At 46.2% G+C, this 26,708-nt stretch overlaps 1 protein-coding gene across 1 annotated transcript in view; it reads left to right on the top strand.

The window, feature by feature from the left end:
• Positions 1-243: 243 nt before the first annotated feature.
• Positions 244-26,708, top strand: part of ZC3H7B (zinc finger CCCH-type containing 7B) — a gene marked incomplete at both ends in the record, with an annotated part of 39,479 nt that continues 13,014 nt past the window's right edge. The window contains 15 exons of the mRNA XM_082005267.1: positions 244-296; positions 2,207-2,240; positions 2,628-2,825; positions 3,712-3,870; positions 7,161-7,241; positions 8,792-8,851; positions 10,256-10,298; positions 14,304-14,563; positions 15,475-15,826; positions 16,798-16,856; positions 17,794-17,956; positions 18,043-18,204; positions 19,034-19,239; positions 22,703-22,803; positions 23,497-23,678. Coding sequence (XP_081861393.1) covers positions 244-296; positions 2,207-2,240; positions 2,628-2,825; positions 3,712-3,870; positions 7,161-7,241; positions 8,792-8,851; positions 10,256-10,298; positions 14,304-14,563; positions 15,475-15,826; positions 16,798-16,856; positions 17,794-17,956; positions 18,043-18,204; positions 19,034-19,239; positions 22,703-22,803; positions 23,497-23,678 — 2,113 coding nt within the window. The remainder of the gene's footprint in view (positions 297-2,206; positions 2,241-2,627; positions 2,826-3,711; positions 3,871-7,160; positions 7,242-8,791; positions 8,852-10,255; positions 10,299-14,303; positions 14,564-15,474; positions 15,827-16,797; positions 16,857-17,793; positions 17,957-18,042; positions 18,205-19,033; positions 19,240-22,702; positions 22,804-23,496; positions 23,679-26,708) is intronic.

Here is a 26,708-nt window from a genome sequence, read left to right as displayed (position 1 = left end):
TTTGCCCATGTATCCTGGTAGTGGCATGTGAGAAAAAACAGATACTTGGTAGAGAGCTTCTTGCTGTCCTGTGTCTGCTGTGTGGATAGATCATGGAATTTGGTGTTCAGGGCATCTGGTCTGGAACATTTTGTTAGTAGTAAATTTAGGCGCACACAAAATACTGCTGCTTAATTGCCAGTGAGACCTATAATGACTCATTTCATGTTGGTTTTTTTTTCTTCTTCCTCTGCAGCAACTATAATGGAGAGACAGAAGAGAAAACAAGAAATAGAGAAAGGACTTCAATTCATTCAGTAAGTGGACAACCTCATTGTTTCCTGTGGCTTTGGAGGCAGTTGTCTTCATATCAAGGATTGCAGGAACTGAGTTCTTCCTATTCACCACTTTGGGGCTGCTGCGTGGCAAAGAGATATTGGTCCTGAGGATTTTCACTGTGGTTCTTCAGGGTGCTTTCTGTCCTGTCATCTATCTAAACTTAAAATTGTATAATTTTAATTTCCTTGGGTATTCCCCTCCACTGCAGTTCCAGGATGATCTTTAGAGTCAGCATAATGCAAATAATACTTGGACCTTCTACTTTATTTTCAGTGTGAAGATCTCAAATTGCTCCCTTGACAAGGTATTCCAGCTTTCATAGGAAGAGAGATAGTGTTTCTATTTTGTAGGTGGGGAAAGCAGTGTAAATGACTTGCCAGGTGCCCATATAACACCCATAGCAGAAATAGATGACCTGGGCTCTTTTACAGTTGCTAACCTGGTAGGTGCCTCAGGTCACTCTTCTGTGAATATCATGTGGCCTTCTAGAGCTTCAGGTTGTTGCTTGTCTGGCAGCTAAAAGTCCAAGTGCTTCCTTATGAACTACAGCAGTGTTTTTTCCCTCCAGTGTTTGAGTTAGCAGAGGCCTCAGACACAGGTCTGGATTCCATGGTGAGTAAGGAAGCAGCAAGATTGTAATCAGGTTGTTTTGGGTTTTTTTAAGGTCTGCTTTGAGTCCTGCAGTTGTTATGGCTGAAATCTGTGCATCTACAATAGGAAAAAAAGACAAATCTTTCATGTTGCGTATTTATATCCTGTGGCATGGCAATGATATTTTTGCCCCAGGCTGAGACTAAATGGGACTGATAACTCAATTTCAGAGAGGCAATTGTGAGGTTTATGTACTAGAAAGGAAATAATTTAGAAATATGGGATATTGTTCGTGCTTCTGGAGTGTATCTTAAACTCCAAACCAGGGTCAATGTCATTTGTTGGCTTGTTTAGATGTCAAAGAGGGGTAGACCAATTTTTAAGGAGCATGAATGTTTCTTACAAAGCCAAGGCATTTCCTGTAGTTAATTTTAAGGAGCAGATGATGATTAGATTAGGTGAAATCTAAAAAAAGTTAATTTTCTGACCAATAAGATCATGTATATGATGTTGTATTTCAAAGGTGAGGAGGGCTGGTACTAAAGTACTAAGGATTTCTCTAGAGCCTATTATTTTCTCCTTGAAGAGAAAAGATAAATACATGTGGACCGAAACTGGATGACCTGGGTGGTTTGATTTGAAAAACGGGACTTTTCATCTAAGTCTCAGTGCTGTTGTGGGGTAGGTGTTATCCACATAAGCACTGCCAGTTTTGTGGCACAGCCTAGCAGCCTTGGCCAAGACAGCTGGAGTTAAATAGCCTCCTGAACCTGCATTTTCTCCTTTCCTTTTGTGGTGTAGCCCTAAAGGTGTGTGGCTAAGTTAACACAGAGGAAGGTGATTTATCACTGTTTGTCTTTGGTCGCACAGAGGATTTGAGGAGGTCTTGGAGTGCCAGTCTGGTGCCTTTTGTTAGAGCCAGATGCACTTAAAATACACTTGTATTCTCCATGACAATCTCTTACGGGACTTTCTCAAAGATGTGGCGTTTTTTAGATGGCTGGCTGAAGGAACATTACAGAGGGTCGTCTATGCACAGAAAATAGCTGAGAATAAGATTACTCTAGTCTCAAATCCCTTTGGGAACTGACCATCTCTTGACACCTCTGTGGTCATCACTGAGCACAGTGCTCCCTAATTGTGTTCTCTTTGCCCCAGCTGCTTTTCAAGTGATAAATTGTTCAGCAACTCACTGAGAGCACCAACACAGGACCAGAAAGATGGCTTCTTCAACAGACAAAAGCCTGTGTTTGTATGGATGCCTGTTTCATGAGAATTTTCTCTTCTTTTTTTTCAGGTCCACATTACCCCTAAGCCAAGAAGATTATGAGGTAATGAAGAATTTGTTTTCTGAAGTTGGGAACTCTGGTTAGCAAGATTTGTTCTGTTACGCAGCCATTAGTTTACATACCAAAAGTGGAGAGTGTGGGATGGTCTGTCACAATATGTCTGTAACTTAAAGCTTTAAGGTTCTGGCAATGACAACTTTCTGGAAAAGGAGAAGACACTTGCGTATTCAAGAAAGGAGGAGATTTGACTGGATTATTCTCCTCTACCAAAAGACTCATGTTTTACGGGAGAATGGGGAGGCAGGAGAATCTTAGTGGGCAGGAAGCTTGCTAAAACATGTGGAAAGGAATGGGAAATTAGGAAACCTCCCCTGTCTCTGAATATCCACTTCTCTTTTTGAGTCTACTTGTTCTCTCCCTGCTGCCCAGGCCTTTTTGCAGAAGCTGGTGAGAAACCTGTTTGCAGAGGGCAATGACTTGTTTCGAGAGAAGGATTTCAAGCTTTCGCTGGTACAGTATGTAGAAGGGCTGAATGTGGCTGATTATGCAGCCTCTGATGAGGTGACCATCCCAAAGGAACTCCTGTGCAAGCTGCATGTCAACCGAGCTGCCTGCTACTTTGCCATGGTGAGCGCCTTCCCAAGTCATCCCCAGGGGCTAGGGAGGACATCATGGTTGCAGTGCCATACGATTGGAAAAGATGTCAAGAGGGGTTTCAGTTGATTTTTTTCGTCTCCTTTCCCCAATACTGGAGGAGATGATGACACACAGAGAACTCTGATATCCCCCTGCTACCACACTGTATCTTGCGAGACCGGAGGATGGATGTGAAGGAGAGGGGGCCAGGGCTAAGGTATTGAGAATGCAGTTCTGGTCCATGTTGGTGAGGAGTTAGACCAGTCTGGAGATTGGAAAGAGCCAGTGCTTTCCAGTGCTGACTGAGTATTTCTCTGGAATACTGTTTGAGTGTTGCTCTGGAGTCTCCTGCCTCCTCAAGTGAGGCACTGGAAGACAATAAGAAGGCTTTGGGGTCTTGGTGGAACTTTCAGCACACACATGGAAAAGGGTTCTGCAATACTTAGGCTCTAAAAGGCTGCATGCTTCCATTTTCTGAAGGAATCTAACAGAGCTAACACAACCCCAGAGCAGGTCCATCTTGTTTGTAATGAGGCTGAGTCCCATGAAAAAAATTAGCAAGCAGTCACATAATTAAAGACTCTTAAATGTCACATGCCCAAGGTAGAGGGTGAGACAAGATAAGGTTGCTCAAGCAGTCTTAATTCTGGTGTTCATTGACTTTGAAGTGTTTTGAGTTTTGCAAGACTTAACAAAATGTTCTATTACTGTAGGTTTTGTGTGTTTGTACACTGGTCTTTGTATGAGGTAATATATGTATTTCCAACTGCCTTTTATATTCCTGTTTTCTGCTGAGAGAGAAAACATTTGCATTCACAGAGAAAGAAGGGTTAGTCTGCTGTGCCTCAGCTGACTCGAGGTGGTCTCTTCCATGCAGGGATTGTATGAGAAGGCACTGGAAGACAGCGAGAAGGCTTTAAGTCTTGACAAGGAGAACATCCGAGCACTATTCCGGAAAGCCCGTTCCTTAAATGAGCTTGGAAGACACAAAGAAGCATATGAGTGCAATAGCCGATGCTTGCTGTCCCTCCCACATGTAAGTTTCTGACATACAACTCATCTTGATTTCTGTGGCTCACCACCTTCCTCCTCTGTAAAACATGCCTAGTATGAGGCCAGAGGATAGCGAAAGAGGAAGCTTGGCTGTTCCTGGGAACATGATTATGCCCAGAAATTCTGTCTCTCTGACTTGAAGACGATGTTTGACCTCACATGTTTCTTCAGCCCAAGTCACCTTCTACAAACAGTGCCAGCCAGAGACATCAGTTATTGACAGTGGTTTTGGTGGCCTATTTGTGAAGAGCAAAACCCTACCCTAACAAAACGTGAACTAAGGCCATGAGATTGTTTTAATTGTCTGGTTTTCCGTGTCTAATGGGAGTAACTAGGAGCATGGGACAAATGGGAGCTGGAGCACTGGAAATAAAACATGTATACTTTTCCTGATTTAGATACAGATGTCACATGTTTTACTTGCTGATTGCTAAGGCAAGCTGATAAAACTTTTTATTTTTTGTTGAACATGCAAAGGTGTCCTTGACGTGACGTCATAGTTATTTTTGTGTTTACAGGTGTGTAAATTCAGAGGGCACTATCTGCATATACTAGGCCCTAGATATTTTCCTGACAATGCTTCTGTTGAATGTCCTTTCAGGCCAAATATTGAACAGAAAACCAGACTGTGATTATATAGATTCTAATGAGCAGTGTTTGTCTTTGCTAAATTTGGTTCTGATCCATCACAGTAATGCTATTACAAGAAAAATGCAGCTACTTTGGCAGAAGAAGTTAACTTTCCTTTATTATTAGTGTTACAGAATCTATCTTTGAAAGCCTTGTTAGCAGGTAGTTACTCCCTTTGTATAGCTTGTAAGTTCTAGTTTCTTTGACTTGGCAGAACCGGATGACCAAAACACATTAAAGGTATCATGTTAGGGGAGTTCTAAAGAACTGTTTTTTAAACAAACCCTTTTATAAATGAAACCATCTATGTGTTCATGTAAAGCCATATCTGGCTATATTTCACATTGCAGTTGAGCCACTTGAACTTACTTTTTAACCATATACTTATGTTTACATACCTGCCATTATTATCATTACAGTCATTGTGGTCAACAAACACTTTATCAAGCTTCTCTGTCAGGAAAGTTCAGCCTTACAAACTCCATATTGAGTGATCTGCATTCCCTATTCTAAACAATTCAGTCTTGTAAATTAACATACCCTATTGCCTTGTTACCTGATTAACAGAAATCATAAACCTTCTCTGCATCAAAGGCAAGTCATGCTGTCCGTCATCTCACTCTTGTTTCCATTACACAAGCTGCTAAGCCTCTGAAGCACAGAGGTACTTCCAGCTTGCACTGCCGTAACAGCTGAGAACTTTGTGGTGGTCAAAGCAGAGCATGTATTAAAACTTCTGGTGATGAAGGATCTGCCACTCAGTTGACTCACCATCTAGCAGAGTTAACTTGTTTCTTGGTGTAGATACTCAGTGCTAATAGTTTGCAGAGGTTCCCAGCATGGTCAGGTTGATACTCCTCTGTGGTATGCTTTTTTTGGTGTGGTGTGGATTTTTTTAGGATGTTGGAGGAGAGCATATTGCATGCCTTTGTTGAGCATCCCCTCATTTAGATGGAGGTAGGAAGCACCCGAGGATGGCATTTGGCTGAGGGAAGGGAAAGCTAAAGGAAAATCTTGGGGATGATAAAGAGCAAATAACACCACACGACAAACCTCAGGCCTGCTGACAAAAAGGACAATAATTAACTATGTGTTGTTGGGAAGGGAAGTGGAGGCAGTCTAGAGAGAAATACATTCTTGATCTTGTCCAGGAATCTAAGAAGACATCTCAGAGTTATGTTGGCATGTGGAGTTGGATAGGGTAAACCTGGTAGGTACGAGTATGAGATCAATGAAAACAAATTACAGCAGAGGTCTTTCTGGTCAGTTTTCCACAGGGAGCAAGAAAATGGCAGACTTCAGAAGACACCTGGGAGGGTGTTTGGAAAGGCAGAATCACTAGAGGCAAACAGAGCAATGAAAACATGATTGGTGTTACAAAGATCTGAGAGGTGGAAGAGAGTGAGGAAGGAGCAGTGACCATGAGATTTGACCAAGAAGAGGTGTAAGAAGGAGAAGAGGAAATAGACAAGATAGATTTTGTCTTCACTGAGTTCAGGGAAGGTGGTGACAAGACCAGTGTTGTGGGTGTGGGGGAGCAAGTACAGTCAAAAGGTGGCCCTCCAAATTAAAGGGAAAATTACTGATACTGTGGGCTGGAAGAACCAGAGACTAGTGAGGGGTTGAAAGGGAAAGGATGAACCTGCAGGGAGAAGGAGGTTGGAAAGACCAGCATGGCAAGTAGAGAGAAGACAGCAAGCTTCAAGGTTGGAAATGAGGAAGGAGATACTGGGACATTAAGGAGGGGTATCACAATAGGTTGGGCAGATTTTTTTTTTCTTCTTTGAAGAAACCGTTGAAATATTCCAATATTTTTGCAAACAGGGAGAGGAAAGCAGAAGGAAGGAGCTGCTGGTGATAAATAAGTGAAGAAGGTTGTGGCAAGCTGTTAGTCCAGGCAGAACAGGAGAGGATGGAGCAGAGGAATGGAGCGTGGCCCAAAACTTTGTCTAAAGCCCATAACAGTGTGTGAGTGGGCCTGGGCAGTGACCAGGGAGGATGGTTAATGACATGCAGCAGGGAAAGTAGAAGGATCTGCTTGACTAAGCTGAGGCTGTTTAACCAGATCCAGAGACAGTGAAAATGCCTTGTAGCTACCAAGTTGGAAACAGACTTGGTTTCAGCTTTAAAAACAAACAAGCAAAACAGGCTAGTGAATACTGTCTGCATATCAGAACTGATTATTAGCCCTGTGGCTGGCGGAGGGGAAAACTATACATGCTGTGCATGCAGGCTCTTTCTTCCCAGATATGAGGACCTTGTGGAAGCTGTATCAGCCCCCAGCTACTAGCAGCCAGCCTTGGCAGCTCCTTCGGCCATCTTGCCAGTGGAACTGATGAACCCTGCTTTTGGAGAGTGGGTGCTTTCTTGGAAGCAGACACTTGATTCTGATTTCCTGCAGCATTGAAAGAGTCAGGGGGGAGGTCCTGGTGCAACCTCAGTATCTCAGCAGGACTGAGTGACAAGAGCACTTAGGTCTGCATGGACTCCTCTAGGGCTGCTCTGGCAATTGTCCACCTGCTGCTGTCTACAAGTGAGGCTTCTTGGCACAGCCTGGTGTGGATAACTGCATTCCTGTTTATTTCATTGTGTGTGCCGCAAAGGCAAAACTGAAAGTGTCCTGCCAATGTTTTTTTCCCCCAGGATGAAAGTGTCACGCAGCTGGGACAGGAGCTTGCCCAGAAGCTGGGACTGAGGGTTCGAAAAGCATACAAAAGACCTCAGGTATGACTTTATTTTTCTTAGAGCCTGTTCTTCAGCTCTTTCAGATTTACCTTTGCAGAAGTGGTAGGTGCTGCTCTGCAGCTATAGGTATCACACTATAGATCACACTACCCTGTGATCCCTCTAGCAGGCCGCTGGGCTACCCTCCTTGTCCTGACCCTCTGACTCACTTTGCCTTGATCCATTTCTAACCCCATTGCTGCTCTGTGTCTACTGCCGGGATGTTTTTCCTGTGTCCCCAGCTAAGCTGGGCAGAGCTGGGCTGGTGCTGCAGGAGAGGCCTCTGATGCAAGGTGAGCCTGTGTTTTTTGGGAGGAGAGGGACATGTGGCCTGATCCCAAAGGAGGTTTTGCATCACAGTCCTTTCCCTGTTATGGGATGAGAAGGGTGAGATCCTCTGCTGCCTTGGAGGCAGGGCTGGTTTTGTAGCGCGATGGATCATGAAAGGTTCCTGCCCCATACCTAGGCATACACCTTCTTTGTGGTGGGGGAGAGACCTGCGCCTTGGGAGAACAACAGGTACGCGTCGGGTCAGATGCTAGGAAAAAAGGCAGCAAAAAGTGAGTTGTGGATGCAATTAATTGGCGCCAGTGGCTGGATCCGTAACCTGGCTGTAGGAGGAAGTGCTGCCGTGAGGGAGTAGTTGGTGTTGAAGTGTATACCCTGGGATGGAGCTAGAGGGCGTGAGGCCGCTGCTAGCGCTCCGCTAAAGCTGCCTTGGTCACCTAAAATCCCAGGATGTGTTCTCAGGAGTAAGGACCATGAGCTAGTAGTCGGGGCTTACGTTTGCATTCTCATCCGCGGCCCCATGCGCAGCGGTGCATTAAACAGCCAGCATGTTCCGTCTCCAGAGGGACACCTTTGCAGTGTGCGGTGAAGCGACTGGTGGGCACCCAGTTTGCAGAGAGCTTTTGGGGTAAATTTGGCTCTAGCGTCTTACTCCTCTCCTTGACGAACCTCACATATGATTGGCCTACCCCAAAAAACCCCTTGACATTGTAGCAGCTCTCAACACTCTGAAATTATTCTTCCTCAAGGAAAGGGAAGTTCTACAGAGAAACACTTTTTGTAGTCACTGTGTTGGCCTTGCTACCTTTTTTCTGCTGTCATGTTACTCTGCTGTAATGGGCTTAAACCACTTGTATGTTAGAAAAATAAACATTAACAACTCCAACATGCTTTTTATTATTTGAAACTTAGTCATCAGTATTTTGGTAACACCTTGCTATCGCTTGTGTTGACTTCCAGCTTTCATTCCAGTGCTGTAATGCCTTCCTGAAGCAGTAATATCTTAATGAAAAGGCAAAACTTGTGTTCCCGAGGGGAATTTTTTGCTTCCTTATTGTGTGTTGGATGTTGGGTTTCCAGAGCAAATATATGGTCCTTTCAGTGTTCAGAAAACTGTACTCTTGTGTCACAGTGGTATGCCTTTTGGGGTGGCTTTTACTTATGGACGGTGCCTGGAAGGAAACCATATTGTAACCCAGCTTTACCTAGTTTACAGGCATTCACGGGCTGGCTCTGTTCTAAGATCTCTCTCTTCCTTGCAGCAGGAATTGGAAACATTCTCACTACTCAGTAATGGCACATCAATCAGTTTGTCAAACCAGGTACAGTTTGAATCTTGGGGTTGTTCCTGTTCGTGGACTGTGTTACTAGAATGCTTCGCAGTTTCACTTACATGCAAATTTATAACGGTCTTTTAGAATTTAAATATATTAATTAGTGTTTTCTGCTTTTAAGGAATATTGCCAAGTAAATGAATTTATTTGAAAATATTTCTAGTGACAATATTTTTTGTGTCAGTAATTAGATCACTGAAGATAGTTACTGTTTTAGTTGTTGTGAATGTTTGCTTTCTCTTGCATTTTAAATAAGCTTTAGTTTTCAAGTTTTTGCATAGTTAGGGCAATGCTAAGTAAAAGTTAGGAAGTGCTACTGCTGAAGAAGCATACAAAATTAAATCGTGCAATATATTGAGCAAGATACATACACAGTTTATGTATTCTTTGTATTGTCCTGTCACTTGGGAGATCCAGCTTGGGCAGGGCACTGTACAAATGCTAAGCTAAAATACAAGAAATTGCTGATTTCCTTGTTCTACTATTGGGCAAAAAAAAGGACAAACACTTGCTGTTTTTACAAGCTATTTGGTACTTCACATTATTCCTTAAAACAAACTATAAAACCGTAAAAATTGTCTTTTCCTACAACAATATGAGATACTAAAGAATTAGTTTACCTCCCACTGTTCAGTGACTTGCCTTCACATCTTTCTAGGAAAGCCAGTCAGCTTTCTTTAATAGTTGTGCCTAGTTTTTAATTTGAAAATCTTTCCTTTTGCAAGAAATGAAAATAGTGCAAAAACTAGAAGCTGCAAAAACTATTGCAGTAGATGCAGTATCTCAAGAGTAATGCTTTACTTGTGCCTTTTTAAGCTTAAGCTGAGGGCACACGTACTTACCTCTGTTTATGTTTCTGTAAAATACGGGCTTATTTTATTCCTTGCCTGGGGCTCCCAGTCATCAGTTGTCTTGGCGGAAACCTTTTCCTGTTTGGAGTTTGCTGTAAAAGTTTGTGGTTGTTAGATTGCAAAATATGTGAACTAAGAAAAGAAACGTTGTGCAAGATCAGGCTAATCAGATCTCACACTGCATGGGGCTGACCAATTGATGTGTCCTGGAACTTGGGACACAGCGTTCTCATCCACACATGAAAAACTATTCTATGTACCGATTTGCTCACATGGTTGGATGTTGTGCAGGGCTGGTATTCCTTTGCAGCAACAGGGTTTGTCCACTGCTGGAGGTAAAAATGAATAGGCTCTTTGGATTGATGGCCTCTTAAAGTCCGTTGGTTTTACTGCTCTTGCACTGAAAGAGGTCATAAAGGAAAAGGAAGGGCCAGATGCCTTTAGAATTAGTAAAGACTCTCATCTGTGAAGTGTGAATATCTTTTTAAAGATGAATTTCTGGTGATAGTTTTCTCTCCCCTTTCCTACACCTTCTTTGCAGACTGCTTCCAATGGCTTGGGTTCGATAGATGACATTGAAACAGGTAAAGACATCTCTCTTCTCTAATTTTTGTGACTTCAGTAAGGTATCTGACCAGGCTGGCAGGCCTGAGAGGTTCATTGTCTTCATTTGTGTCTCTTCTGCACACTCCTGGCCTTGGTAACTAGGAGGAGGAAAAGGTGGTGGGAAGCTTTTTCCTGCAGAAAAGCTTTTTGTCCAGGCCCAGTGAGAGACACATCTGGGAGTTAAAAGGGTCTGCTGAGGTACACAGCTCTCTCCAGTTGTGCTTTCTTAAAGCTGGGCTTGGCAAAGCTTCTGAAACTCTGTTCCCAGCTAAAACAGTCCAGATAAAGTGAAGTTAAGGTTGTCAATGGCTGTTTGTGCTCTGAATGCGTATGATTCTCCACGATGTTGAGGTGGAGGAAATGAAAAGGAAGGGAGTTGGGAGAGCTGTGTTCAGGCTTAGGCACCCAGGAGGAGCAGAAGGAGGGCTATGGGGTTGCTTTTCTCATGCCGGAAAACAAGTGACCTTAACTCTGCCCCTGTAGCAAGGCTTGCTACGTGCTTTGCCCTTTGTTGTGTGCTGGAGCATTGAACTTGTGCCTCTGAGCACATCAGTCTGTTCCTTTGAAAGGTAGCTCTGTGTGTGAGGGTGAATGTGAAGACTTACCACTGCAAGTAGCAACTGCTCTTTTTATAGAAGGAAACTAATTTCATTATTAGGGTGCTTTGGAAAACATGTTCTCTGTTGAATGCCAGTTCAGGAACTGAATGCTACGTGCAATCATGAGACCCAATTCTGTAAATTAGGAAAGTTTTTCACATTATCTTGCTGTGCTAAAATGAACTGGACTCCTGCTGCAGAATAAAGAGCGACTGCATCCAGTAAGCTCTTTACCTAATCAGTATGCGGTGTAAGAGCAGCATGCCACCTTTGCTGCAGCGCAGGCAGAGAGCGCCTTTACTGCTAGGAAATCTTTTCAGAAGCACTGAAATGACATGTTATCCCATTGCCCTGAGAGTGGTGTGCCACCAGGAGGGCTGGTGCTGGGTACCTCCAGAGTTTCAGATTCAAAGCTTTTTTTAGCAAGGGGTTTTTTGTTGTTGTTTTGTTTTGTTATTAAGATGCAAACTCCTGAAGCCCCTTCCCCCATGCTTTGCTTGAAGTCATCTGATTAACTCAGCCCTGCTCTGCACAGATCATGGCTCAGATCTGGCTCAGTAGGGCCTTTGGCCAGCTAATGCACTAGGGAACAGCTGCTGTTTTGGGAAGCAGAGCTAGAAACAGGGCTTTTAAAAGCACTGAACTTGCCCCTCTGGGACAGGCAGGTGTATAGCCAGAGAAGCTACCAGGTGGGGAGCATGGTATGAAAGGCTTGGTTTGGGGGAGCAGGTGGACAAGACCCTCACTGAGCTTATAATAATAATATGTGGGGCTTAGCATCATGCCAGTGGCAGAAATCAGACTGAGGCAGGTGTGTGCCTGTGATCTGCTCATTTTTTTTAAGATGAAGCAAACATGAGGTGAATGCAGGAGGTGCATGAGCTTACTGGATGTAGAGTATATGAGTATAGGTATGGTAGCTGATGAGTGAGGTCAGCAGATGGGGTGTCCTGAGGAAAGCAGGAATGGGAGAGGAGGGATGGGGAAAAGATTGGACAGAGGGGAATGGGAAGAAGTGGCTGAAGGAATGACAGGGTTTTGGGTGGTCAGGGAGAGGGGAGCAGACATCTCCCCTCTGCCCTTTGCAAGTGGTGGAACATGTTGGTCTCTGCTCTTCTCCTCGCCCTTCACATGCACTGAGCTGTGGCAGGTCCTGTATCATTCTCTGCCTTTTGGTCCTGTGTTCAGCTTTTCAGGGTTTGGGACCTCTTAGAGTATGTGAGGGCCTCTTTCCTCTCCTTCCCAGTCTGAGTGGAAACCAGAGGGCCTTGTTCATTCCTCAGAGAAGATCTGAACTTCTGGATCCTTTGGGGCCCTGTCATTGTGAACCCTTTTGCTCCTCTCTGCACGTGTCCCTGGCCCTTCCAGTGTGTCCTCAACTTCTTTTTGGCCCCTGGCGGGATCTTGACAGTACTCCAGATTGAAGCATCTGAAAAACGGGAAGGCACAAGCCGTCCCTTTGTACTGAGGGAAATCTGGCTGAGCTACCAGCGATGAGGCCAGCACCAAGGGAAGCTGGATGGCTGGCTCCCGGGTGCAGCTGGGGGCCCATGCCAAAGGGAGATGAGCTGAGAGAAGTCATCACAAAGGGGGCATGGGGTTGGAGCCAAGCCTCATCTGAGGAGCAGCTGCAAAGCTAAGGACGTTTACAGCCTTCCTTTGAGCCGCTGCCTGTGGGGAATGTGTTCAGCTGCCGCACTGAAAACCTGTGTTGGATCCCATAAGGTACAACATGCACTTTCTTTCGATTGCATGCATGAGGTTGTAGAGAGGAACCTGTGTCTGTCCCTTGCCACTTCCTCCTGCTTTCCCTGCCTTTTGTCACAGCTCAACCTCCGGGGCCTTGCACAGAGACCTCAGCTGTGGTCCATCCACGTGGATCACTCTCAACAAATGCTGGAGGAAAGGTTGCAGGGAGTGGCGGTGTGCTTCTGGGGGGGTTAGAGCCAAGGGGGCCTGCATGTGTGTGTCACCTCTGCTGTTGTTTTCTTCAGGACTTGGGGGTTTGAAGAAATTGCTAGTTTGCTGAGCTCTCTATGAACAGCACCAAGACAGTCCTCAGTCAGTGAATGTGCAGTGTAGAGGATAGCAACATGGCTCACTCGCCCAGTCCCAGTTAGAAAGGGATGGCTGAGTTCTCATGGGGGCTGAGTGGGCAGAGCTGGTACAGACAGGATGCAATATTTCTTGCTGGATCAAGATTTTTGTCTCGGAAGCTTGTCTAGTTTCTTTTCCATCTTATCAGTCTTTCCAATAAAAGCTATTGTCTCTCCTTGAAAACTTTGCCTTGCTTATAGCCTTAGACCGTCGTAGCTACAGCATAGCCACTGCTATGTGGATGGAGAAGCTAGCACCTTTGTCTTATTTCTTTTCTTTTATTCCAGGACATTCTGCACAGGGGCAGAATTAAGGTAGTTTGGGTGCTTGGTTTGAGGACTGCGAATATAATGCTTCATTTCCCGAATTTCTAACATCAGAACTTTTTTTTAACCTTTAATTTTTTGGAGAATAAAATGCTCTTCCGTGAAGAATATGTGCTTGTAACCTTAACTTCACTTAACAGAGGTTTATATCGCATGATGAGAACATCTCACCATTTCAGTAACGTACTGGAGAGACGAAGAAGCCTTAGGGAAAATCAGTGCCTCTTTCCTGCCCTGACCCGGGCTTACACAAGTTCCCAAGGGGATGTTTGCTGCTGAAGTGTTGAGGCAGGGTGTGGGCAGCAATCTCCCACATGTGGGCATCAGTAAGCACTCAAGAGCAGGGAATTTACTTGGGTAAAGACAGCTGAGTGAGTCTGATGGGTTTTTTTGAGGACACGTTAGCACAACCTGGTCTGAGCACCCGATCTCTGACTCTCTTCCCAGCAGAACCTAGTGTTTTTTATTTTCTGCCGTTTAGAGTGCCTGAGGTTTTAGAGAGGGTGTGCAAGTAAGCAAGATTTCAGCTGGGATATCGAACCTCCAAGGAGTAGAGAAGGCAGTGATCTCTGCCAAACACATTAGTGAGGAACATTAAAGAATACACTAGGTGGTGCGTTATAGAAAACTAGGATTATGTGCCCCTGGCCTTTAGTCCTTGCCGCAGTGAATTCATAAGTGCTCGGCCACAGGTTTTGTGTTGTTCCTGGTTAGTGTACATGCTTGCCAAATTCTGACAGTCTTAGAGCCCATTTCAGCTATCAGTGAGCCATTGGAGACTGGGAGCAAAAATGAAAGGGCAAGAACTCTTCAGACCAGTGCCCTTCTTCTTGGAAAATTGGCATACTTATTTTTTGTGATCTGATGGAGTTGTAAAATACTGTTTTTGCCAGGCTGTGCTCTGCTTGCCCCATGCAAGAGGCTCTCCTGGGTGACAGGCTCTGTTTCTCCCTCATCACAGACTGCTCTATGGACCTGCAGTGCCTCCCAGCTCCTGTGGCCACCTCCATCCCTGTGAACGAGGGGCTGGCTCCTTTGCCCTCTGATTCAGATGCAAAGGGCTTGCCTACCTCGCTCCCTGCTGCTAGCTTGCTCCCATCTCCAGACTGTGTGTCCCTGCCAGTGCCTGAGGGTGTGGAGGACTTCACAGATGGAGACATCATTGGGGAAGAACTGGATTCCCTCCTGGACTCCCTCGCCGAAGGGTCACCATATCCTCTAGTAAGAGTGGGCAGTGCATGGGTCCTCTGCTTCTTGATCCAAATAGGTCCTTGGAGCATGTGGATATGCATGCTGCCTCTCTCTCTGTGTCACTCTTTCCTCCTAGCTCTTCCTCTGGCAAAACTTATTCATTCCTTACTTTATTGCTGCACCCGGCTTGTGAGTATCTAAAGAGCCTACCTCCAAGCCTGCTTTGCTGTGTGCAACTTCATGGAACTGCCCCTCAAAAGTTACCCAAGATAGCCTTCCCCTGCCATCACCTTCCTCCTGGCCTCTGGTGTCCATGGAGCTGAAACACGCCCGAGGGTAGAAATGAGTGTGCTGAAGCAGGAATGATGGATATATTTCATACAGTGGGCATGCTCTAATCTCCTTGTATTTTGTGCAAGCTGCATTCAGCCTAAGCTCTTTGAACAGGTCTGGGAGCTGTAGAGACAATCTGTATTCATACTTACATTGGATTTTAGTTGCTAGTGTTGCTGATATGCAAGCCAACTCGGGTCTGAAAGCAATATAATCATATTCATGCAGGATGCCTCTCGAGCCAAAAAGCTCTGATCAGAGGCACCATGAGTGATGGTTGTTACCCTGACCTCGGTGCTGTGTGTGCTCAGCTGTACTGTTTCTCGACCAGAGCTGGTTTAAGTGCCCAGTGCAGGGGTCTGCCTTGCAAACTGATGAGCTCAGGTAGCCCAACACCTCCTCAGGGACCTTGGTCCAGACTGTATGTGGTGTAGATAGATTGGAAGGTCTGTGGGAAGTCTGCAGGTGGATGGAGCTGCCGGGTATCCTTTTGCTTCGGATAATACAGCATGCACTTGAGTGGGAGCCTGTTGCTCTCTGTGTTCACTCATTCTCTGCTCCTCATTCCTAATGTGCTGTTTATCCTCCTCCTTCCCAATTCCCCAAAGTCTCTGGTCCAGGGCACCATTCCTACCAACCTGCCAACAGAGATGCCCCAGCTGATCCCTGTGTTTCCGGGGGGAACTCCGCTGCTGCCCCCAGTCGTGACAGCCAGCATCCCTGTCTCCACCCCGCTGCCACCTGCCTCCTTTGGCCTGGTGATGGATCCCACCAAGCAGCTCTCCTCCTCCTCCTCTGTCCTGGATGCCTTTGAGGCCCCGCCAGGAGGAAGTGGCGGCTCCCCCTTAGATTCGCTGGATTCCCTGGATCTGCTCCCCTACACAGACTCACGGCTTGATGCCCTGGACTCTTTTGGGACAAGCAGAGGGTCGCTGGATGCCTTGGATTCCTTTGCCATTGGTAGGTGTGAGGCCGATGGGGTTTTGTTCTGTTTTACCCCTGAATGCATGCCAAAATTATTTTCTTCAGTGCTGAGGTGCTGAGGACATCTGTTATATAGCTCTGTCTGCCAGTGCTGCAGAATGGGAGTACAAATGTAGAATGTCTTGGACAGACCAGCTGAATATGTCTAGCTCAGGAGTAATGTGAAAGGCCATGGGTCTGTGTAATCCCAGATAACGAGTATGTGCATGGTGTGAAATCTCAGAGGAGAAAGGAACACAAAGGTGTATAATGATGAGTGATGAGATTTAAACCTGGTGTCCAGGATACCTCCCTTTGCAGAATTTTCTAGGCTCTAACATGATTCCTCCACCCTTTGCAATGACTCTGACATTTTGGACAAAATGAGCAAAACCTCGGTGACTGTTTTAGGTGATATAGGACCTTTATGTGCTGGGCAGAATGATAGAGGCCAAGATGGGTCTCTCCCATCTCTGGATTCAGGGCAGTGAGTGCCCTCTTGAATGGGACCCTCATGGTACTCTCATGTCACAAGGAGCAAAGCTGTGGAGGATGGTGAGCAAAGAGTAAGTCCCCTCCTGTCTCCAGAGGGAAGGCAGGCATCTTCTTCGATAACTTGTCCCCAGTATTGCAGCAAAAGTATTTTGAGAAGAGCAGAGATTGTCCAGTCAGCACTTTAACACTCAGATTCACCTCAGCATTGGCCTACCTTGGAGTTGCCACCTTGGGAATGTTAGCACTCAGCAACATAGAGTTGGGTTCAATAGGATTTGGAGAACAAGAGGGCCTTTCCTGGAGTTTTTCCAAGACTCAGACAGGGCGCTTGGGGGAAAAGTACTAAAATGTTACGGAATAAATAAAGCAAATGGATTTAATAAGCATTTGTTTGTCTTTTTGTGAGCAGAATGCCTCTGAAAGTGAAATGATTGTTTTTCTTTCTGGGGCTTTTTTCCCCTTCTTTTGCCCAGAAGAAACTAGCCCTCAGGAACTGCGACACCCACCTGGCAACCAAAAACCATCCCCCGTGGTGAGTGAGCCGCTCCCCCGTGCTGATGTCCCAAGGTGCTCTGGAGCCAAGGTAGTAGTGACTTGGGTGGTGTAGGTAATTTGGGCCCCTCTTCTTAATCTGCCCCAGTGGGTGTTGCCTCCCATGTTGTGGCAAGGCAGGTAAAGATTTCACCACAGTCAGTAGAAAGACATTTCTTCCATCTTCATTTTTGTCTGCAACTCAGCATATTGCCGAGGTAATCACAGTGTGACCTAGGTTGCAGGTGATCAACAGGTGATCATGGAGACCAGCATCCCGTTATATCTGGCAGCCACACAACACTGAAGGATGGGGTGGCGTAAGACAGCTTTGTATTAAAACTAGTGAGGTTCTTTGCTCCTCTCTGCCTCTGTCAGGAAGCTTTTTCAGATACACTGTCCTGCTCCTATCCCATGTCTCCAGTCTTGGAGGGAAAGAGGAGGATTATCTATGGTAGCAAGCTTGGAACAAGAATTATTCCAAGCTCCTGGTGTCCTGCTATCCGTGTTACTTCAATGCGGAGCCAAGTCTCTGTCCTTAGATTAATCTGCTACCTGAAGACTCACTGATAAGTGGTTTGGTTTTTTCCCAGGTTGCGATAGGGTTGATTTGAGAATCTTCAAATGCAGAGTTGGTCATGATGGTAGGAATGGGAAGGAGTGAGGGGGGCATCTTGTTCTGTGGCTCATGATAGAAAACTGAGGTCCCTTACCAAAAGAGAAAGAGGCCCATCTTTGAAGTGAACATACCACACTGCTTGTTACCTTGAAAATGTTGCGTGCAGCTTTTTTGGAAATGTAATTTCAGATGCGAATATTTTGATGAGAGAGAAAATGAGGAAGGTTTTTGAGAGACTGGAATGGGGAAAGGGATTAGAGAGGATTCCTACTCATGTTGTTGCAGAGCTGAGAAGAGAGGTATGTGTGTTTTCATTCAGGTCAGCCTTAGTGGAGTGAGTCACCCAGCTGTGCCCAAGGTCACTGAGCACCTGCTGTCCCAGCCGGAACCAGTAATGCCCAACACAGCCCTGCTGGTGAAGAACCCCCTGGCATCTACTCATGTCTTCAAACAAGCTTGTCATATCTGCTACCCCAAAACAGGTGATGCATTTGCTCTGCCACCCAGAGCACTGGCCCAGGCTAGGATTTGCTTTTCCCTGGACTGATGGGATTATTCTCTCCTGCAGGACCCAAGGCTGGTGATTATACCTATCGGGAAGGCTTAGAGCACAAGTGCAAGCGGGACATTCTGCTGGGCAGGCTGAAGAACTCAGAAGACAAGACCTGGAAGAGGATCCGTCCTCGCCCAACCAAAACCAACTTTGTAGGCTCCTATTACCTGTGCAAAGGTGATCTGGAGGGGATAGGGCTGTTGGTGGTGGGAAGGTTGGGAGGGGACTTCCAGTTGGTATCGCGTGCTGTCTTTGGGGTCTTCCTGTCTCATCAGTAGCCCATGGATTGGGGGGCTCAGTACAATGAAAGGCAATGAGCTCCCATGCTGTGGAAAGCAGACAGCTTTTAAAGTGGTGGAGCAGAAGGCATAGTGAGGTGCTGTGCACAGTGAAGCACTCAGAGCTGCTCTGTTGACATGGACTTTTCTGAGAACCTGCCTCCTGTACATGTGCCTGCATTAGTCCCACTCCACCCAGCAGCCCTGTGGCAGGGCTGTGGTTCTGCCTAGGGAGAAGCTCTTTGCCTGCTCCTTTGCTCCAGCCCGTCCCTTTTGTATGTGCAGGCAATGTGACCAGACTGGTCCCTAAGACAGTGTCATTACAAAGTACCTAATGAGGTGGAGAGATTGCAAGAGCCAAGATAACTGGGCTCGTTAGTGCTGGGCCGCTAGGAGAACTTAATCTGGATTGGCTTTAAAAGGCGTTGGTTAAATTGTGGTCAGTCCCTGGCCAGGCACTGAATTAAAACAGGCCTCCATTTTGAGACAGTTTCCACAACAGATGGCATTGCTTGAGATTGTCACCATTCAGTAGTTTGCATTAACTTTCCTGAATGCTTTGATATAGACAGACTTGGGGGGGAGATGTCTTGTCTTTTTCCTTTGACTCTGTGTTTTATTGCTTTCAGCTCCTTGTGAGGTGTGGGCAGTGGGAGGAGATGAGAGAGATTTAGTTTCTGACCGGGCCGCTCTCCCTATGTGGTGGTGTGCTGTTTGTTGCTTTGTAGATATGCTTAACAAGCAGGACTGTAAGTACGGGGATAACTGCACCTTCGCGTACCACCAGGAAGAGATCGACGTGTGGACGGAGGAGAGGAAGGGGACCCTCAACCGTGACCTCCTCTTTGACCCACTAGGTGGGATCAAGCAGAGCAGCCTCACCATTGCCAAGCTCCTCAAGGAACATCAGGGCATCTTCACCTTTCTCTGTGAGGTACAGAGCTGGCGGGAGGGAGCAGGCACCCTTCATCGTCTCCTCAGTATGTATCTAGATCATTGGTATGTTGATAGTTGCCATCACAGAAGCATGGTGGGATGACTCACACAACTGGAGTGCTGTAATGGATGGCTATAAACTCTTCAGAAGGGATATGCAAGCAAGGAGAGGCAGTGGGGTAGTCCTGTATGTCAGTGAGTGTTTTGACTGTCTAAAGCTTAATGATGGTGACAATAGGGTTAAGTGTTTATGGATGAGAATCAACAGGAAGGCCAACAAGGCAGGTATCGTTGTGGGAGTCTGTTATAGACCACCCAGTCAGGATGAACAGGCAGACAAAATATTCTATAAGCAGCTGGGAAAAGTCTCACAATTGCTAGCCCTTGTTCTCAGGGTGGAACTTTAACTTACCATATGTCTGCTGGAAATACAGTACTGTGGAGAGGAAACAGTTTAGGAGGTTCCTGGAGTGTATGGAAGATAACTTCCTGATAACAGCTGGTGAGTGAGCCAACTAGGGAAGGTGCCCCACTGGACCTGTGGTTTGCGAATAGAGGACAACTTGTGTGGGTGATGTGATGGTTGGAGGCCATCTTGCGCACAGCGATCATGAAATGATAAGAGTTTTTCAGTTCTTGGAGAAGTAAGGAGGGTGGTCAGCAGAACTGCCACCTTGGACTTCCAGAGGGCAGACTTTGGCCTGTTTAGGAGCCTGGTTGACAGAGTCCCTTGGGAGGCAGTCCTGAAGGGCAAAGGAGTCCAGGAAGGCTGGACATTCTTCTAGAAGGAAATTTTAAAGGTGTGGGAGCAGGCCATCCCTATGTGCTGAAAGACGAGGTGGTGGGAAGATGAGTGGCCTGGCTGAACAGAGAGCTTTGTCTGGAACTTGGCGGGGGGCGGGGGGGAAAGATAGTTTATGACCTTTGGAAGGAGGGGCAGGAAACTCAGCAGGACCACAAGGATGTTGTGAGGTTATGCAGGGAGAAAATTAGAAGGGCCAAAGCCCACCTAGAACTTAATCTGGCTGCTGCTGTAAAAGACAGTTGAAAAATGTTTCTGTAAATATATTAGCAACAAAAGGAGGTCTAAGGAGAATCTCCGTCCTTTGTTGGATGTGGGGGGAAGCATAGTGACAAAGGATGAGGAAAAGGCTGAGGTACTTAATGCCTTCTTTGCCTTAGTCTTTAATAGTAAGACTAGTTCTCTGGGTACCCAGCCCCCTGAGCTGGGAGACAGGGAACAGAATGAATCCCCCATAATCCAAGGGGAAATGGTTAGTGACCTGCTACACCACTTAGACACACACAGATCTATGGGGCTGGATGGGATCCACCCAAGGGTACTGAGGGAGCTGGCGAAAGTGCTCACCAAGCCAGTTTCCATCATTTATCAGCAGTCCTGGCTGACTGGAGGTTAGCAAATGTGATGCCCAGCGACAAGAAGGGCTGGAAGGAGCATCTGGGGAACTACAGGCCTGTCAGTTTGACCTCAGTGCCAGGGCAGGTTATAGAGCAGATCATCTTGAGTGCCATCATGCGGCACATACGGGACAACCAGGTGATCAGGCCCAGTCAGTATGGGGTTACGAAAGGCAGGTCTTGCTTGACTGACCTGATTTCCTTCTATGACAAGATTCCGCTTAGTGGATAAGGGAGAGGCTGTGTATGTTGCCTCCCTAGACTTCAGTAAAGCCTTTGACACTGTTTCCCACAGCATTCTCCTGGAGAAACTGGATGCTCTTGGCTTGGGCAGGTGTACTCTTTGCTGGGTAAAAAACTGCCTGGGTGGCCAGGCCCAAAGGGTTGTGGTGAATAGAGTTGAATCCAGTCGCACGTGGTGTTCCCCAGGGCTCAATATTGGGGCCAGTTCTGTTTAATATCTTTATCAATGATCTGGAAGAGGGCATAGAGTGCACCCTCAGTAAGTTTGCAGGCAACACCAAGTTGGGCGGGAGTGTTGATTTGCTTGAGGGTAGGAAGGCTCTACAGAGGGATCTGGACAGGCTGGATCGATGGGCTGAGGCCTACTGTATGAGGTTCAACAAGGCCAAGTGGTGGGTTGTGCACTTGGGTCACAACAGCCCTATGCAATGATACAGGCTTGGGGAAGAGCGGCTGGAAAGCTCCCAGCGGAAAAGGACCTGGGGGTGCTGGTTGACAGCCGCCTGAACGTGAGCCAGCAGTGTGCCCAGGTGGCCAAGAAGGCCAACAGCATCCTGGCTTGTGTCAGCAATAGTGTGGCTGGCAGGACTAGGGAGGTGATTGTCCCCCTGTACTTGGCACTGGTGAGGCCACGCCTCTAATACTGCGTTCAGTTTTGGGCCCCTCACTGCAAGAAGGATGTTGAGGTGCTGGAGCACATCCAAAGAAGAGCAACACGGCTGGTGAAGGGTCTAGAGCGCAAGTCTGATGAGGAGCATCTGAGGGAACTGGGATCGTTTAGCCTGGAGAAAAGGAGACCTAGGGGAGACCATGTTGCTCTCTACAACTTCCTTTCAGGTAGTTGTAGTGAGGTGGATGTCAGTCTCTTCTCCCAAGCGACAAGTGGAAAGGGCCTGAAGTTACACCAGGGGAGGTTTAGATTGGATATTAGGAAAAATTTCTTCACCGAAAGGTGAGCATTGGAACAGGCTGCCCAGGGAAATGGTTGAGTCACCATCCCTGGAGGTATTTAAAAGACACGTAGATGTGGAGCTTAGGGACATGGTGGACTTGGCAGTTTTAGGTTAACGGTTGGACTTGATGATCTTAAAGGTCTTTTCCAACTTAAACGATTCTATGATTCTATATGTCCTGCCAGTGCCCTGCTCCCAGAAGGCCAGTGAGCAGTGGATGCAGCTGTGTAGGAAAAAGGAGGGGTAGCTTTCCTCCTTAGCCCTGCAGCTGAACCAGGAGCACACAGCCTCATGGGATCACCTGTCTCTTCCTCTGTCTTGAGATGTTGCTTTGAATTGTGATTTAGCCCCAGCTGCTTTAGAAATCAGAACCCCATAATGCAACAGATTCCCATTTGATGTCTGTGCTGAGCCACTGAGTCAGTCAATTAAGGATCAGCTTGTACCATCTTGATGCACTGCAGCAGAGTTCCCCACACAGGCAGTGGTACATGTAAAGGGACATGTTCTTTGCTGTGAACTGCCTGTTCTTTTATTTCTCTCCATCATTTTCCCCTTTTTTGTTGCTTTGTTGGCTAACTGGGAAAAAATATTTGGCTCTGACCAAAATTTTTCCAACCACAATGGAAAATACTGTTGAGAATAAGCCAAAAAATGTTGTCCGGAAGCTTTTCCAAAAATTTGCTTGCTTTATTTTAAAGCCCTACCACAAAGTTTTCACATGACTTCTTCTAACTTTGAACATTGGCATAGGCTGGCTCTGGTTCTTCTTCCCCTTCCAAGTGAAGTGGCTCTGGTTCACTTCTCTCTGAGATTTTCCCAGCATTCTAATTCTTCTCTTCTCAGATTTGCTTTGACAGCAAACCCCGGATTATCAGCAAAGGGACTAAGGACACACCATCTGTCTGCTCCAACCTTTCTGCCAAACACAGTTTCCATGACAACAAGTGAGTAAACATTTTTTGTGCTGATGGGAGCAGTCTCTTACAGAAGTCCAGCCAGTTTAACTCTAGGGCCCTGGTTTCTTTCTTTCTTTCCTCCCCATGGCTTCCAATCATAGGGCAGCTCAAAGCATGATAAATAGCACTGTGTGCTTCGCCCTGCACATTTGTTCCTGGTGCTGAGGGATTTCAGGCATGAGCAAAGCCCTTGGAGTCAAACCAAGTTTTCCATTGACTTAATTTGCCTTTCAGTTTGGCCTTTATATAAAGGTCAAACCAAAGATCCTCTAGCTCAGGATCCTGCCTCTGACTGGTTGGTAATGAATGTTTAGGAAAACAAGTGTTAGAAACATGTCAAGTACACAGTAATACAAACACCTTCTGGTTCCTGACAAGCTGAAACTTAGAGACTTGCTGAGCTAGAGGAGTTGGTATCTTTGCTGCATATTTTGAAATGCGTCTGATCTCTGAACTTGAGCAGGGCATCACCTATGGGCTGAGGAGATTGAAAATACCTACCTAGGGTTGATACAGAGTGGGAGGGCAGGGGTTTGGTTTTCCCAGTGGGAGTTTGCTTCTCCCAGAATTGCTTTTCTGTGTCCTTTGCCTGCCCAGTCAAATGTCTGAAAGTCACATGTAAGGAGGACGGAGTGAAGATTTGGTCATCTGGTGCTTCATATTTCTCTGGCCTGGCTGCAGGTGTCTCGTCCACATCGTGCGTTCCACCTCCCTGAAGTACTCCAAGATCCGCCAGTTCCAGGAGCACTTCCAGTTCGATGTGTGCCGACATGAGGTGCGTTATGGCTGCCTGCGTGAGGACAGCTGCCACTTCGCTCATAGTTTCATCGAGCTTAAGGTCTGGCTGCTGCAGCAATATTCAGGTGAGTCTAACTTAGTGCAGGGCTGGTGACGTGTACACCCAAGTTTCCTCCAGTGTGTGTCTGGGGCCAGCTGAGAGGGGAAGAGTGTGATTTGGGAGTACTGAGAAGTTGTCACTCACTTGTGCATATACTTACTCTGTCTCCTCAGGGACACAGAAAAGAGGGCCAAGGTGTTCTGTGAGATGATTTGGCCCTTGTTCCTTTGCAGATGCTACTGTAATTTGCAGACCAGGAAGCCTTTCCCGTGGGACCAGCTGCATAAGTTGAAATGATTATTAGTTAGAGCTGAATCCCCAGAGGTGTTTTGGTGTTTAAATCCTGTGCAAGACCCTAAACAGCAACTGGGCCCTGAGTGAGTGTCGGGTGCAGCGAGCATGGCAGCGTGTGCAGGTAACAAAGCAGTTACATAAAGGAAGACTGCACATCTCCAGTTTCTCTAAACAAATTCACCAACAGTGGGAAATGACACGATACTTGGTGTTTCCCAAAAAGGCTTTGATGACATACGCCTGAAGAGGCTATTTGCAGAAATTATATTCAGGTCACTCATATAATGACACTGCCACATCTGGCACTTTTGGTTCTCGCTCTCTCTCTGACATGCTGGAGGGTTTCTCTTGCTGCTGTCCTGTTAACCAAGCAGATGCTGGTCCACTCACAATGCTACTTGCATCTTTTTTCACCAAAGGGTCTTGTTTAGTGCAAGACTGGGAGTACTTTAGAGAGGAAACTTGTCATGGATGTTTCTCACCATTCTTTGATGTAATTGGGGGCAACTTCTTTAATTTACTATTCCAGTGCCTGTCACTGTAGTTCAGTGCAGTCCTCAGCCCTGGTGTGGCTCACAAGGGACAGTGATGAACAAGTAGCACACTGTGGCAAATGCCATCTTTTATTCTTCCGGTTTGGCATCACTCACTTGTGGCCACAGGAAAATAAAAAATTACAACACCAGAATTTCTAAGACAGCATGTTGCCTGTGAGCTGCAGGCCACCGTTGCTGCCCTACATGCTTATGATAACGCCTGTAGCACTCTGGGCACTCTAATATTCAAGCACCTTGCTTTTTTCCCCACCCCATGGCTGTTTGGTGGCTTATTTTGGTATGTGGGGGGTTTTTTTTAGAAAAAGTTTCTTTGCTACTTCTTTTCCTCCCTCCCTATTCCTTCCTCTTCAGCCTGTAGAAGGAATGGTTAGGTTGACTTTTGCTTCTTTCCTTGAAGGAGTGATTTCCAAAGGGAAAGCTGATAAGATGAAACATGCCATGAGTTTAGCTGCAGAGGTGGTCAGTAAGACTTGTGCTTATTCTCATATTTTCCAGCAATGGAAGAGCCATCATCTTTTGTGGTTTTGTTGGGGTTTTTTTTTATGCAGAGCTGTATATATGAGCCTGCTTTCCTTGTGAGTTTGCCTTCCTGGAGTAGTAGTTTATTACCTCTCTTAAGTGTAGCCCTCATTAAAGAAACAGAGATGAAACGTAGTTGTCACCATTCTCTGGGAATGCTTTAGCTTTGGAGCAGAGAGTTTGATTTGGGCTCAGCAAGAATACGAATGGGGCATCATTCACAGCAGCTTGCATTTGAAACCAGTGGGCTGTTGCATTTCAAAGCCATTTGAGCTTTTACAGAGCTTGTGGCTTTGTTCATGGGAATAAAGGATTGTATTAGCGGAGTAAAAGCTCCCAAGATCTGAAAATGTGGGCAGGCAGGACTGTTTTCTTGTTCACTGTGGCTTTTCACAGACATATCTTGCTATCTTCTTCCATCAGTGGAAACCACAGAGTCTTTGTCCTCCCTAATGATGTTGCAAAAGATGCTGAAAAGTTATAAGTAATCAACACATGTGCCTTTTGGTTTCCATATCATCCCCTTGGGACAGTTCATGCTTTGGAGAGCTGGTGTATTGGAAAACATCCTTTCATATTTGGGAGGGGTTTTCTTACCAACCACCACATTTCTAGACTATATTGTTGAGTTAGTTCAGATTTCTGGGACTGGAAGAAGGCAGTCACTTGCTAAGAACTTCATTTGAAATTCTGTCTTCTGACAACAGCTGTATATGCTTCTTCTGTTGGTTCTGCACCTCCAGGATCACAGTGCAGGTGTGCAGAATGGAGATGGTGGAGGTTGCTTTGGCCCTTTCTCTGCCAGGTCCAGTATGGCACATTGACTCTTTGCTGTGGTTTTCCCAGCTTTGTAGTTTTTGTCCACAAAGTACGGATCAGTGTTGTGTCCAGCCCTGGAATACTTGGGCACGGAAGAGGGAGTTGTAGTTTTTCTAACTCTGCACAGTTTCTTCTGGGTTTAATGGTTAAGAAGGAGAAAATCCACAAACAGCTCTGATTTGGGAGTAGTACCAGCTGTGCAGCAGCTGCCATTTTGGAGGCCTGAGCAAATGTTCTTGAAGAACGGTAAAGTTTCCTTGAATGTTTTTCATTCTGTCCAAAACCTGTACAAACAGCAGGATTGTTGCCTGGCAGAGAGCAGGACAGCTGAAATCAGAGATGGGGGAACTGAGGTCAGGAGTGCTGTGACTTACCCAAATTATACACAACCTAAGCTGAGATGAAAACTGGTGTTTGCTGGCCCTTAAGTTCTGGAACATGCTGACTCCCAGATCAAAGATCATGTCCATGTGGCATGCCTGGGGACCACCTCACTTCAATAATAAAAGCTGTAGGCAAAAGCAAAACAAGCATTTGGCAGCCTCTCTGTGCTAGGAGTGCTGCATCAAGGCCATCCTCAGCACCCTATTTGTTGCAGTTAGCTGGCCATTGTAAGATACTTACTTCAGTTTCTTTTGGCAGCTATCTCGGATCTTTATAGCACTTAAATAACATGGCTTTTTTGTAACAGAGTCCTCACATTGACCAGACAGTTCCTACTCTTACATATTTTTCTCTCATGGTTTAGTGCTCTGAGAATCGTAGCGCACATCTAGCTGGTTGGTGCTGGCAGGGACTGTTCCCTCACCACTTGAGTTGGTCGGGAGATAATTCCTTAGATAAGGTCTGACTAACCTTTTTTCTTG

Source organism: Phaethon aethereus (assembly GCF_964289735.1).
Source record: "Phaethon aethereus genome assembly, chromosome: 1".
NCBI lineage: Eukaryota > Metazoa > Chordata > Aves > Phaethontiformes > Phaethontidae > Phaethon > Phaethon aethereus.
The sequence above is the reverse complement of the archived record's forward strand: the minus strand, read 5'-3'. Positions and strand labels throughout refer to the sequence as shown.